Source organism: Euprymna scolopes, chromosome 1 (genome assembly GCF_053919585.1).
Source record: "Euprymna scolopes isolate OS-2025 chromosome 1, ASM5391958v1, whole genome shotgun sequence".
Classification (NCBI taxonomy): domain Eukaryota; kingdom Metazoa; phylum Mollusca; class Cephalopoda; order Sepiida; family Sepiolidae; genus Euprymna; species Euprymna scolopes.
The window spans coordinates 146,557,351-146,572,350 of record NC_136482.1 but is presented as its reverse complement, the minus strand read 5'-3'; the positions used below and the strand labels follow the sequence as shown (position 1 = coordinate 146,572,350).

Here is a 15,000-nt window from a genome sequence, read left to right as displayed (position 1 = left end):
ACACATACATGTAATATGTGAAACACACATACATGCAATATGTGAAACACGCACACATACACACAATATGTGAAACACTCACACATACATACAATATATAAAACACTCACACTCACACATACATACAATATGTGAAACAATCCCACACATACATGCAATATGTGAAACACTCACACATACCTGCAATATATGAAACACTCACACATACATACAATATGTGAAACACTCACACATACATACAATATGTGAAACATTCACACATACATGCAATATGTGAAACACGCACACATACATACAATATGTGAAACACGCACACATACATACAATATGTGAAACACTCACACATACATACAATATATAAAACACTCACACTCACACATACATACAATATGTGAAACACGCACACATACATGCAATATGTGAAACACGCACACATACATGCAATATGTGAAACACTCACACATACATACAATATGTGAAACACTCACACATACATACAATATGTGAAACACGCACACATACATGCAATATGTGAAACACGTACACATACATACAATATGTGAAACACGCACACATACATACAATATGTGAAACACTCACACATACATACAATATATAAAACACTCACACTCACACATACATACGATATGTGAAACACTCACAAATACATGCAATATGTGAAACACGCACACATACATGCAATATGTGAAACACTCACACATACATACAATATGTGAAACACTCACACATACATACAATATGTGAAACACTCACACATACATGCAATATGTGAAACACGCACACATACATACAATATATGAAACACTCACACATACATACAATACGTGAAACACTCACACATACATACAATATGTGAAACACGCACACATACATACAATATGTTAAACACTCACACATACATACAATATGTGAAACACGCACACATACATGCAATATGTGAAACACGCACACATACATACAATATGTGAAACACGCACACATACATACAATATGTGAAACACGCACACATACGTACAATATATAAAACACTCACACTCACACATACATACTATATGTGAAACACTCACACATACATGCAATATGTGAAACACGCACACATACATGCAATATGTGAAACACTCACACATACATACAATATGTGAAACACTCACACATACGTACAATATGTGAAACACGCACACATACATGCAATATGTGAAACACGCACACATACATACAATATGTGAAACACTCACACATACATACAATATGTGAAACACTCACACATACATACAATATATAAAACACTCACACTCACACATACATACAATATGTGAGACACTCACACATACATGCAATATGTGAAACACGCACACATACATGCAATATGTGAAACACGCACACATACATACAATATGTGAAACACTCACACATACATACAATATATAAAACACTCACACTCACACATACATACGATATGTGAAACACTCACACATACATGCAATATGTGAAACACTCACACATACATACAATATATAAAACACTCACACTCACACATACATGCAATATGTGAAACACGCATACATACATACAATATGTGAAACACGCACACATACATACTATATGTGAAACACTCACACATACATACAATATATAAAACACTCACACTCACACATACATACAATATGTGAAACACTCACACATACATACAATATATAAAACACTCACACTCACACATACATGCAATATGTGAAACACGCACACATACATGCAATATGTGAAACACGCACACATACATACAATATGTGAAACACTCACACATACATACAATATATAAAACACTCACACTCACACATACATACAATATGTGAAACACTCACACATATATACAATATATAAAACACTCACACTCACACATACATGCAATATGTGAAACACTCACACATACATACAATATATAAAACACTCACACTCACACATACATGCAATATGTGAAACACGCACACATACATGCAATATGTGAAACACGCACACATACATACAATATGTGAAACACGCACACATACATACAATATATAAAACACTCACACTCACATATACATACAATATGTGAAACACTCACACATACATACAATATGTGAAACACGCACACATACATGCAATATGTGAAACACGCACACATACATGCAATATGTGAAACACTCACACATACATACAATATGTGAAACACTCACACATACATACAATATATAAAACACTCACACTCACACATACATACAATATGTGAAACACTCACACATACATACAATATGTGAAACACTCACACATACATACAATATATAAAACACTCACACATATATACAATATAAAAACACTCACACATACATACAATATGTAAAACACTCACACATACATACAATATGTAAAACACTCACACATACATACAATATATAAAACACTCACACATACATACAATATGTGAAACACTCACACATACATACAATATGTGAAACACGCACACACATGCAATATGTGAAACGCTCACACATACATACAATATGTGAAACACGCACACATACATACAATATGTGAAATACCGACACATATATACAATATATTAAACACTGACACATACATACAATATGTAAAACACTCACACATACACTTGAAACATTTATACATACATACAATATGAGAAACAGTTACACACACATACAATATGTGAAGCACTCACACATATATACAATATCTGAAAAACTCACAAATACATACAATATGTGAAACACTTACACATAAATACAATATATAAAACTCTCACACATACATACATAATACAATATGTAAAACACCTACGCATACATACAATATGTAAAACATTCACACATACATAGTATATATCAAATACCCACAAGTACATACAATATGTAAAACACCCACGCATACATACAATATGTAAAACAGTCACACATACATAGTATATATCAAATACCCACAAATGCATACAATATGTAAAACACCCACAAATACTTACAATATGTAAAACACTCACACATACATACAATATGTAAAACACTCACGCATACATACAATATGTTAAACACCTACACATACATACAATATGTTAAACACCTACACATATATACAATATGTGAAACACCTGCACATATATACAATATACCGTGCAGTGGTTGTCCGTATTTTCGACTATTTAATGGAAAAATAAAACACAATGAAAATACACAAAGAAAACTGTTGAATATTGAACCGTGGTGACGCCGATTAAATCGGAAGTGTGCACACACGCACGTTTCAGATTGACTTTTATCTCATTCTTGTGTCCTATTAAAATGACCTGAATTGTAACTATCGGCGAAATCAAAGAAAGGCTTAGACTCCAGGTCGGTGAGCTAGAATTGCGTAACTTAAAAGAAAGAAGAACAATTAAATATTTTAAATATTTATATTTCAGGAATGTCGGTTGATGTTTGTTATAATACGCGGATAACATAGACGGAGAGATAAAGACAGGAGAGCCAACAGACATCCAGCGTGAGTGACAAATTCCGCCGTCGCCTGACACACACAGACACACATGCACACACTTACCGCTAAACGCAATTGTTCTGTTCGGTCTCTCTCTCTCTCTCTCTCTCTCTCTCTCTCTCTCTCTCTCCGTCTCCCTCCCCTTCTCTCTCTATTTCTCTCTCTCTCTTTCTTTTATGAATGGTCAACAGTGAATTATAAATAAACTTGGATGTTTACAAAATTAGTCAATGCTGATTTTTAAAACGACAAAAGGATTGCCAGGTGTATATAATTTCACAAGATTTTGAAAAGTGCAAACTAGAAAATTACACATACATTAGATAACGTAAAAAGGCGTTCCCTATGTTCTTCAATGTTTTATTGTATTTATTTGCTTTCCCACCAAAGCAAATTAGGCACAAGGCCGTTTTTAATGTGGGGTAAAAACCAGCTCCCCTAAAAGTAGGCGAAAAGGGGCACTCTGGTTACTAAAAATAATAATTGTCCCAGTATATAGGGTTTCCCTTCCATTGACTGGTATAAATTATCTTAAGTGCAGCATCTGCAGAACAGGATGTTTATTTGCTCCCCCACCGAGCAAATTAGGCACAAGGCCGATTTTTAATGTGAAGAGTGAAGGGGAAATGGGGCCCAGCTCCCCGGGGAGTAGGGGAGCTGGATAGTGACAATTGGTATGAAGGGTTGGCCCTATATTGACCAAGGTCTTATATGTGGGGTTGCCCCCACATATGGTCTTTGCTTGCAGTATCTGCCGCGGCCCGAAGGCCAAGAACAACAGAAAAAAAGCAAGCCTCTAAGGTTTTATTGGAGATAATCAACTTATGGGAGAGAGAGATAGAAATTAATGAATAATACTTTACTTCCTAAACTTACTTTATATCTAAGGGAATAAATGACGCGCAGACGGACAGAGATCGGTTGCATTCAATTCAGATTATTTGTATGTTATTAGCGCATGTCGTGTGCATGCTTCCAACGGAGAGACTGAAATTTAAAAGCACATGTTTTTCTCTTGCTTGAAAACGTGTCTTATTCGTTCACATTCTAATATCACCCGACTTCTGTATGTCTACGGAGTTTGACCTATTCCTTTCCCGCCCTGGCTTTAACTCATGTCATTCATTTCTGAGGACAATCCTGTTTGCAGATAGACTATCGTGACATTCACTTAGGTGATCGTCGTCAAAATTCACACGAGCTAACTTAATTGCTATTTATTGGCGTAGGATCGTAATCGGAGGAGATGGTATTAGCAAAAATATAAATTGGTCATGCTGGCTTAACTCATTCATATCCAATGAAGAGAGAACATCCAACATGCATACCATTCCCGTCATCTTTAATGTTGGACAATTTCATATATACTATCACTTCAGCCCTGCTTTGCTCGGTCCCTATGTACTGTTCATAACTTGCCCTACGTGTGTGTACGATTTCAAATGTTTAGACCAAAATTTGTCTGTGTAATTTCGTAGAGACCGCAGAGGTCAATTTTTTTACCTTCGACCCTAATTTGGACGCTTTTACATTTATTATTTTGGTCTTAAAATAAAAGGTTTTACCCATGTCTAAGTTACCTACATCTACAATTTCACGTCTTTAGACCCGAAATTGGTGAAAGAATTTGGTAGAATCTGCAAAGGTCAACTCTTTCAACTTTAATCTTTTGGCAGCCTAATTTTCGCCCCAAAACTGATTAAAATGCTTGCCGCATGCTGAATACCCGTTATGCATAAATTTCAAATGTTTAGACCCAAAATTGACTGAGTAGTTTGCTAGACACCGTAAAAGATAAAATCTTTTGAACTTTGACCACTTGGCAGCTCAAATTTTCGACCCAAACCGATTAAAAAGCTTGCCCTATCTCTGAATACACTTTATGTAAAATTTCAAATTGACTGGGTAATTTAGTAGATACCGCAGAGGCCATTTTATTTTTAATTTGACCCCAATTTTGACCCTTTTACATTTATTTTTTGGGGCTCAAATCAAATTAAAAAGTTTGATCCATGTCCAAGTAACCTACATTTAAAATTTTAAGTGTTAGACCCAAAATTGACGGAGGAGTTTTCAAAGAACAAATCGTTGAACTTTGTCCCCTTGACAGCCAAATTTCTGACCGCAAACCGATTAAAAAGATTTTTCCCAAATCTCAATACTCCTTATGGCAAACCTCGAGTCTCTAGACCGAAAATTGACAGATATATTTGGTAGGGAAATTTACATACACACACACACACACACACACACACATATTTTCGCTTTTATAGATATATAGATATGGATTTAAACCCTGTAAATTTAAATGTATAAAAAATGATTTTTCGTCAAGGAATATTAATAAAATTTTTAAATTTTAAAATAAAAATAAAACATTAAAAAACTAAAAATTAAAATTTACGTAATTATTTACCTACATTTTGTGACCAAGAGTGGAGGACCACCTGAAATATCAAAATAAAATATTAAATATTAAAAACAGCAATATCGTTTTTATGCTTAATCCACTGCTCATAACATTGAAATTACTTTTCTAGAAGCATACGTGGAATTATATGTCTTAACATTATATAGATAGATAGATAGATAGATAGATAGATAGATAGATAGACAGACAGACAGACAGACGAAGAGAGGGAGAGAGTAAATGAGTGAGTTGGAAGAAGAGAGAGAAAGAGATATAGAGGTTTAATGAGAGGAAGATTGAGGTAAATGAAGTTGGCGTAGGCAACTGAAATATTCAAGTCTTTCACATACAAACAAAACACAAATATTCCTCGTCAAAATATGCAGTCGTTAAACCTCTTCGTTCAGCTCGTAAAACATCATCCACATTTTAATCAACAATAATTGCTTATGGCAACTAATCTTCGGAATTCACTGAACATAACTACACTTACAAAATATAATTGTGTTTGCACCCCTCTCTCTCTCTCTCTCTCTCTCTCTCTCTCTCTCTCTCTCTCTCTCTCTCTCTCTCTCTGTTCCAATTAAAGCCGTCATTTGTGGTTTATTTTCCTTGTGGAGAAACGCGGGGCCATTGCAAGAGACAACTTACACCTCGAATAGCGCAATAAACTCGATGCCCATAAAAAATTTTCTGTGTGCATTTTTATTGAAACCTGCAACAAATAAACAGATAAATCTATCCGGCAGCGTAAAAATAAAGTAGAAAGCGATGAAGGAATTAGGGAAGCTTCAGCGGCGTAGTTTGCTTTCGGCAGTTTTACGGGGAGCTGACGGTAGTCACGTGATTAACGATACGGACTGACGACCTCGATGTTCCAACTTCAAATCGTTCATTCTACAAAAATCAATTTCACTTTGCATGTTGTGGTGGTCTCTCTGGTAAGTACTCGATGTCTTTCTAAAAAGAATTCTAGCTACAAAAAAACATCGGGGAAACCGATGCCAACACTAGAATCTCCGGAGGAGGAGGAGGAGGAGGAGGGAGAGGAGGAGGAGAAGGAGGATAATGCAGTTTTACGGAAAATCAACTATTTGTGGATTATTTAATGGCGAGAGACAGGCACTTACTCTAAATGTCCAATTGAATAATAATTGTAATTTTACACACAGTTGAGGGAGAATTGCGAGTTCATGACTTTCCTAACAATAATAGATGAAGTTATCTAGTTTGCATTATAACGCTTTAACTTGTTATCTAAAGATCAAAGTGTAATATCTGTTCCGGCGGATACTGCAAGCAAAGACCAGATGTGGGGGACAACCCCACATACCTGACCTTTAACCAGCTCCAATTTCCCACCTCTCGGGAGCTGGTCCCCTTTTTCCCTTCCCCCTCCCTTCACTCCTCACATTAAAAATTGGCCTTGTGCCTAATTTGCTCGGTGGGGGAGCAAATAAATACCATCTGTTCCGGCAGATACTGCAAGCAAAGACCATATGTGGGGGCGACCCCACATATAAGACCTTGGTCAATGTAGGGGCAACCCTTCATACCAATTGTCACTATCCAGCTACTCTACTCCCCGGGGAGTTGGTCCCCATTTCCCCTTCACTCCTCACATTAAAAATCGGCCTTGTGCCTAATTTGCTCGGTGGGGGAGCAAATGAATACCATCTGTTCCGGCAGATACTGCAAGCTATGACTAGCTATGACTAGCAAAGACCAGATGTGGGGGCAACCCCACATGCCTGACCTTTAACCAGCTCCAATTTCCCACCTCTCGGGAGCTGGTCCCCTTTTTCCCTTCCCCCTCCCTTCACTCCTCACATTAAAAATCGGCCTTGTGCCTAATTTGCTCGGTGGGGGAGCAAATAAATACCATCTGTTCCGGCAGATGCTGCAAGCTATGACTAGCTATGACTAGCAAAGACCAGATGTGGGGGCAACCCCACATGACTGACCTTTAACCAGCTCCCATTTCCCACCTCTCGGGAGCTGGTCCCCTTTTTCCCTTCCCCCTCCCTTCACTCCTCACATTAAAAATCGGCCGTGTGCCTAATTTGCTCGGTGGGGGAGCAAATAAATACCATCTGTTCCGGCATATACTGCAAGCAAAGACCCTATGTGGGGGCGACCCCACAGATAAGACCTTGGTCAATGTAGGGGCAACCCTTCATACCAATTGTCACTATCCAACTCCCCTACTCCCCGGGGAGTTGGTCCCCATTTCCCCTTCACTCCTCACATTAAAAATCGGCCTTGTGCCTAATTTGCTCGGTGGGGGAGCAAATAAATACCATCTGTTCTTCAGATGCTGCACTTCCATTTCTTGTTCTCTTTCGGTGGAGCATTAGTCCTTCACGACTGAGACAAGTTTTTATTTTTGTACCTTTTCTCCACGTTAAAAAACGACCCTGGTGTCTAACTCTGTCCCGTGGGGAGGCATAGTAAATAGGTACACTTACATTGCAATCTTTTTTTTTTTTTTTTACATCGGATTCACCATTTATCTAGGCCCGAATGCCATTTCAGGATAAGGATTAATGAGTGTACGGTAGTCATTGAGACAACAGCGTATTAATAGTTAGTAGTAGAAATGTATTATTTAGGGGGCGGCTGAACAATAACTAGTTTGCATTGGACTTGAACACGACCATATTTTAGTCAGCCGGGAAGTAGGCCAGCGGAACAGTGTCCCACAGTCGGGCAGTTCTAGTAAAGAAGCTTTGTCCATGGAATTTGCGTTTGGATTTAGACACAGATAGAAAGTGGGGAAAACTGCTGATAGTTGTTGTAGCCAGACGAGTGTTTTTTGTGAAAGTTTGGCAAGAGGGAGACCATAGATTGAATGATCAGATGAGCACTTGCCATGAAAATAACGATAAAGCGTTGTAAATACAAGGTTGTTGTCTGTATTAATCATTAATTCATGATTATGTTGGAATCATACTGAATTTACAGCCGATCTATTATAATACGAGTAAATAATAGTGAATTAGTCAATTAATACGAAGTATACAGACAAATTGATATCCGTATGTGCTAATAATAAAAACAGATGATAATATTGAATGCTTTCCTTCGCTGGTAAACTGCACAATTATTAAGTTAATTGTGGAAAGTGGAATCCCGATGTTTTGCGGCGAATTGTCTTCGATTAAGCACACCTTCGTATTAACATACGATAGAGCTGTTCAGAAACTGTAAGAACTACACTACCTTTTTGCATTAAGTTATGATATATAATAAATATATAAATATATTAAACATAAGTAATGCCAATTAGTATAAAACATTGATATTACGAACTTTTATTGTACAGCGGCAAGAGCTAGCTGTCGGTGACGAAAGAAGAAATTAAACATGCATTAGTTATTTTTATGTGGTATCTATTTTATATATATACTAGTATGAAAACCCGACGTTTTCCGAGATTGATTGATGATCAACGAATAATTCACACTCCAATATTTTATTTTCATAGAAATCCGTGAAATCTCCCAGGAAGACGCTTAACATGCCTCCATGCAGTAACTTAGTCCAAAATATGTTATTCTACATTGCATTCCAGAGAACCTACAGTTTCTTTTATATAATTATTTTATAAAAACTTTTTTCCAGTTAACGAAAAAAATAACTTACGAACTTAAGCAATTTACGTGCGGGGTTTGAACCTACAGACCATGTCATACAAAAAAAAAGAAAGAAAAAGAAAAAGGAGACACGTAAATTTTCAAGTTTTATAAAATTATTTGCAGTTAATGAAAAAAAAAAAAGAAATTTACGTGCGGGGTTTTGAACCTACATGAAAAAAAAACACGCTATCAACTTACCCACAGTAGAATTTTTACTGCCCATTGTTCTATCATTGTTGCTAAGCGACGCCATGGAAAGAATGATTTTATCGATGAAAGATAAATTAAAATAACGGTTTCGATTTTCGACTATCGGTAATTATCGGGGAATTCTAAGACAAAACCTAACTGAGATCACTCCCAGATTTATAAACTAAAGTTCCGTAAATTTTAAAGAAAATTTGCTTAGCCGTTTCGGAATCTATAAGGAACGAACTCCACCACACACAGACAAAGTTGTATTAATATATATATATATATATATATATATATATATATATATATATATATATATATATATACCAGACTACCCGTGACCCGTTGGGTCAGTATGTTGTATTATCTATGGAATTCATGTATGAGCGTGACACTTGTGAAGTAAAAAAATTTTTTTTTTACATAATAGAAACATTTCTATGAAAGTATATTAAAATGAAAAAAGATTTCTATGAGTCGTTCTGTTTATTATAATTGATTATTTTTGAAAAAAAATTACAGTTACTGAATTATAAGTGGTTGGCCATACTAATAGGTAAATGTGCATTGAACAGATACCATAATACTTATTATAGTTAAATTCAAATTTTGATATATCTGCTTTTTTTTACATCGTTCATTTCTGTATTACGTTTAAGTTATTTTAAACCCCACTCTTCCCATGTTAAATAATAATTTCGAAATAATAACGTTAATATTTCAGCGTCTCAATTGTTCTTTTTTTTTCGCGTTTAAATTATCCAAATAAACAACTGTTAATACTGTCTGCTTTTTTTTACATCGTTCATTTTTGTATTACGTTTAATTTATTTTAAACCCCATTCTTCCTATGTTAAATAATAATTTCGAAATAATAACGTTAATATTTCAGTGCGCAGGTCAAAATCTGCAAAAGAAGAGATTTGTGTTCATTTGTTTACGTTGTTATGGGTTAATTTTATGCGCGCGCATACGCAACCGAATGTCGTAAACCGGAAAGTGGGTTACATACATCGTTACAAGGTCATTTGAGTTTTATAATTATATAGATTTGTTCACTGTTTTGTGGAAAGAATTCCATCAAAGTGCTCGATTACAAAGAAAAAAATTTCCATATAAGAGCTTAATATTTATTTATTTAAAATTGTACAGAAGGTCGAAAAGACATTCGTACCGTCGGTTTCAAGCCTAAAGAGGACCAGTTAATGGTAAATAATGTTAGGCTCTCGTCAGCCATATTGTTTTTGACGAAAACCTAACATTATTTACCATTAACTGGTCCCCCTTGTGTTAGGCTTGAAACCAAAGGTAGCAATGTTTTTCTGTCCGTCTGTACAATTATATATATATATATATATATATATATATATATATATATAGCTTATGATACCCGCTGTTATGTATAGAACCTCTATTCCAAAATTCAGAAGAATAAGTTCAGCGCTTTCAAAATTTACTTAAGTCTTTAAAATGATAATAATACAATAACTATGATGGACACCATTGCAAAAACTATTTTTCTCGGATTAGTACATGTCCGTGTTTCTGTGTGATTTTCGATACCCCTAACACACTTGTCTGCTTAACGTCTTACAACGCGATAGAACTTTAGCTTAAATTCCTATGGGTCATGCGTGAGTCAATTTTAAATTTCTACAGTCGGAACGAATTAAGAAGTACTTCAAGCTACGATAACAAAAACGGAAGCTTCTCGCATGCGTATGCGCACATAGATGACCGCTACTTCCGCAGTTCCACAATATCAATTTCGTATATGTTAGAGCCACATTAACACCTGCTACAATGCTAGCAGGTTTGCTTGCTATAAGACTTTCATGTTTTGAATACTGAATAGAGGTTTTCGACGGACGTTCGTCAAAACAATGGACTTTAATGTGCGAACAGGCCGAGCCCTGCGGACTTAGAAACCTGCGAACGATCGTATGTCTTTTTCTTCACTTTTCCACTCGTTCGAACTGATCAATGAATTAGCTGCAACTCTGCTGTCATTACTTCAACGGTAATTCTTATTGAGTAAAAGCGTGTCTGTGCTCCATTAAGACTGATTATATATACGTAACATAGCGCGGATGTCTATATGCAAATGCATGCAAAATGGCGTCACCGGTAAAGAAAAAATGTATAAAAAGGAGAAAGAGAACGATTAAGAGAGAAACGTAGAGCATGGACAAAATAACGTTCGAGATCACGTCAGGGGTGTGGAGAACGGTCTAGATCACGTGGTGACATCACGGCTGTAACAATGAGAAAATAAATGTTGTTATCACAAAGTAAAAGCAAGTTGAAGTCATTTTCTATTCTTTGTTTACTTTGCGACTGAGCATAAAACGTGTTGGTTCCCGACAATGTTACATATAGCTCATCAGGTCTCTGGCTGCCTGCTAAGAGAGTTGTGTATGTTGGAGCCATCTAATTCTTCGTGTATTTATTTGGACTTCACTTGTAGACCAGATAGACATCTTAGGATTGATTTCGTGTGGATAAAAATCGATGCAGAATAAATGAAAAAACATGTACACGTGTAACATCAAATTATTCAGCTTCACACTAACACCTACACTTTAAATTGAAGCCATCGGCTCCTGTTCAAATATTAGGTTGTCTTATTGAGTTTTCCAATAAGTCTCTGCATTTATAATGAAGATTTGATGTCCGTCGGTAACTAATGCTACTTCATTTCCTTTCTACGTCATATTCTCATTCGTAATTATTTCATTTGAATATTTGAAGATTATAGTCTTGTTTTATACGACTACGATCCTGGATATGACCTTAAACTATATCCGATGGTGAAGCCCCAGCTTGCGGGCTTTGGAGAGTGTGGAGCCACCCTTAAATTGCCATTGCCCCTAGGTCCACTCTGCCCGGAGTGGTAGTATCTGTTAGGGTCCAAACTATGGGTTAAATCGAAACCGACTTGAAAAAAAAATATCTATTAAAAACCTTTCCTTCAAAATAACTGGATTTGGCATTAAATAACCTGAAAAGGGTTGATATACCGTAAAACAACCATCCAACCAACCAACCAACTTATAAGACTACATGATTATAGTCTTGTCTTATAAGACTATATGATTATAGTCTTGGCTTATAAGACTCATATGTATATCGTTACATTGACTGAAAAGTTACTCTCTATTGTAAAAAAAATATCTAGTAATTTGTTTATAATTCATAATTTCTAACAAAAAATGAATATTAGAACCACATACATCACATGAGATATTTTTTATTCAATATGTTCACCGCCATTAACCTTTACTTTCGTCGCGTGGGAATTGCATCGATTGATCTCCCTAAAAACTCCAGTAGAATGGCAGAAGTCACTTCTCGTTAAAAGTTTTTGTAAAGTCGCTGTTGTTTAGAGTAAACTTGTTCCTTTAACCAATCACAGCGAAATAATCTTGTAGCCGTCATATATATATATATATATATATATATATATATATATATATATATATATATATATATATATATATTCATGCTTATGAAACGGATTTTTAATTTAATTAAAATTTGATTTTTAAATTTTAAATTATCAATCACATTACTTAATATATATGTATAGGTATGTATATATATATATATATATATATATATATATATATATATATATATATATATAATGTTTACAATGTTTACAAATATATATATATATGTGTGTATGTATGTATGTATATATATATATAAATATATATATATATATATATATATATATATACACGTTGTAAAGATTGTAAACATTATAAATATCATAGTGGTGGATTGAAACAATAGAAAATAAAAAATGATTTTTGGTGGTAAGTTGTTAAATGGAAGTTGTTCAAATATTATCAAAAAATATTTAGAACTCTAGTGCTATACTATTGTGCAATTGAAAAAAACTTTGTCTCACAAAAATATTTATTTGCAATATAAATACATATGTGTGAGAGAGGAAGAAAGCAAAGTGAGCACTGCCATTCCACAGAACATTCTAGTAAGATCACTTGATGCTATTTGTAAGAGGATTGAGAGAATAAAGGTGAATAGTGGTGAATAGTGGTAGACATATTGAATTTTAAATAAAATTTCACGGAATCGGTGACTGCAAGATTGTCGATTTAGGGCAATTGGAAAGTGTTTTGCTTTATGTTTTTTTTTTTTAATGTTTTTGTATGTTTTATAAAAGTATTAACGTCTGTTGTTTTGATGTTACCTTTTCAGACAGTGATGGATACCAATGCGAGCGTTGTGGAAAAGTTTTTGCCTACAAATACTACCGAGACAAACATTTAAAATATACCAAATGCGTTGATCAAGGAGATCGAAAATTCCCCTGCCATCTTTGCAGCAGGTAATTAACACGAAAATATCCAAAACGATAATTTGTTTATATATATATATGAACAAATGATTAATAAAACATTTTAAAAAACATCTTGAAAAAGAGTTAAAAACATATTTAATTTTAAAAAGGAAGCACAAGATAAGTGGATAGCACTTAATCCGCGGAGTTTCGAAGAAATACTCTCCTTCTCATCAGAGGGCAGGAATTAGCAAAATGCGAGATCGGATTTTGCATGTAAAAGTATTTAATGAAACCACAATTAAGTCACAGATCTTACTTAGTTAAAAACAAAAGGGTGAGGTAAGGGGAATAGGAGGTAAAAGAAAAAATGATAAAAAGATTTCACATGAATGTGAAGGGTAAAAAATCCAAGAATTGTAAAATCCAAACACGGTCGAATTAAAAACTTCCAATCCAACAGGTAAGTTCCAAATGGTCCCAAATGATCCAAAAGGCAGAATCCCTTGGAAAAAAATCACAAATGGAATGAATTCAAAATCATTACAAGAAAAGTTCAAATGTGCACAGAAAAAGCACTGGAGAGAATATTTAAAACACGTCTGCCAAGACCGGAAGAATCAAGTAAATTTTAAGTTTACCATTTTGATTACCTTGGTAAACTTATTATAATTTATATATATATATATATATATATATATATATATATATATATATATATATATATATATATATATATAACAGATAAATGAATAAATATGTATGTATGTATGTATGTATGTATGTTGTGGTCAGGTCATGTCATATGCTACTGGTATCATGTAACCCAGTACTACCTGCCTCATGGTCGGGTCACCGGCGACTAAACTGGTTCCCCCACCAAACTTGTTTGGTGAGGAGGGTGG

General features: G+C 34.9%; 1 protein-coding gene across 2 annotated transcripts in view; it reads left to right on the top strand.

Moving 5' to 3' along the window:
* The window catches only part of LOC145283594 (PR domain zinc finger protein 14-like), a 93,275-nt gene that overhangs the window by 15,779 nt on the left and 62,496 nt on the right, over nucleotides 1-15,000 (top strand). For both annotated transcript variants that reach the window (XM_080132529.1, XM_080132538.1), the window contains exon 4: nucleotides 14,014-14,143. In XM_080132529.1, the coding sequence (XP_079988655.1) occupies nucleotides 14,014-14,143 (130 nt within the window). The remainder of the gene's footprint in view (nucleotides 1-14,013; nucleotides 14,144-15,000) is intronic.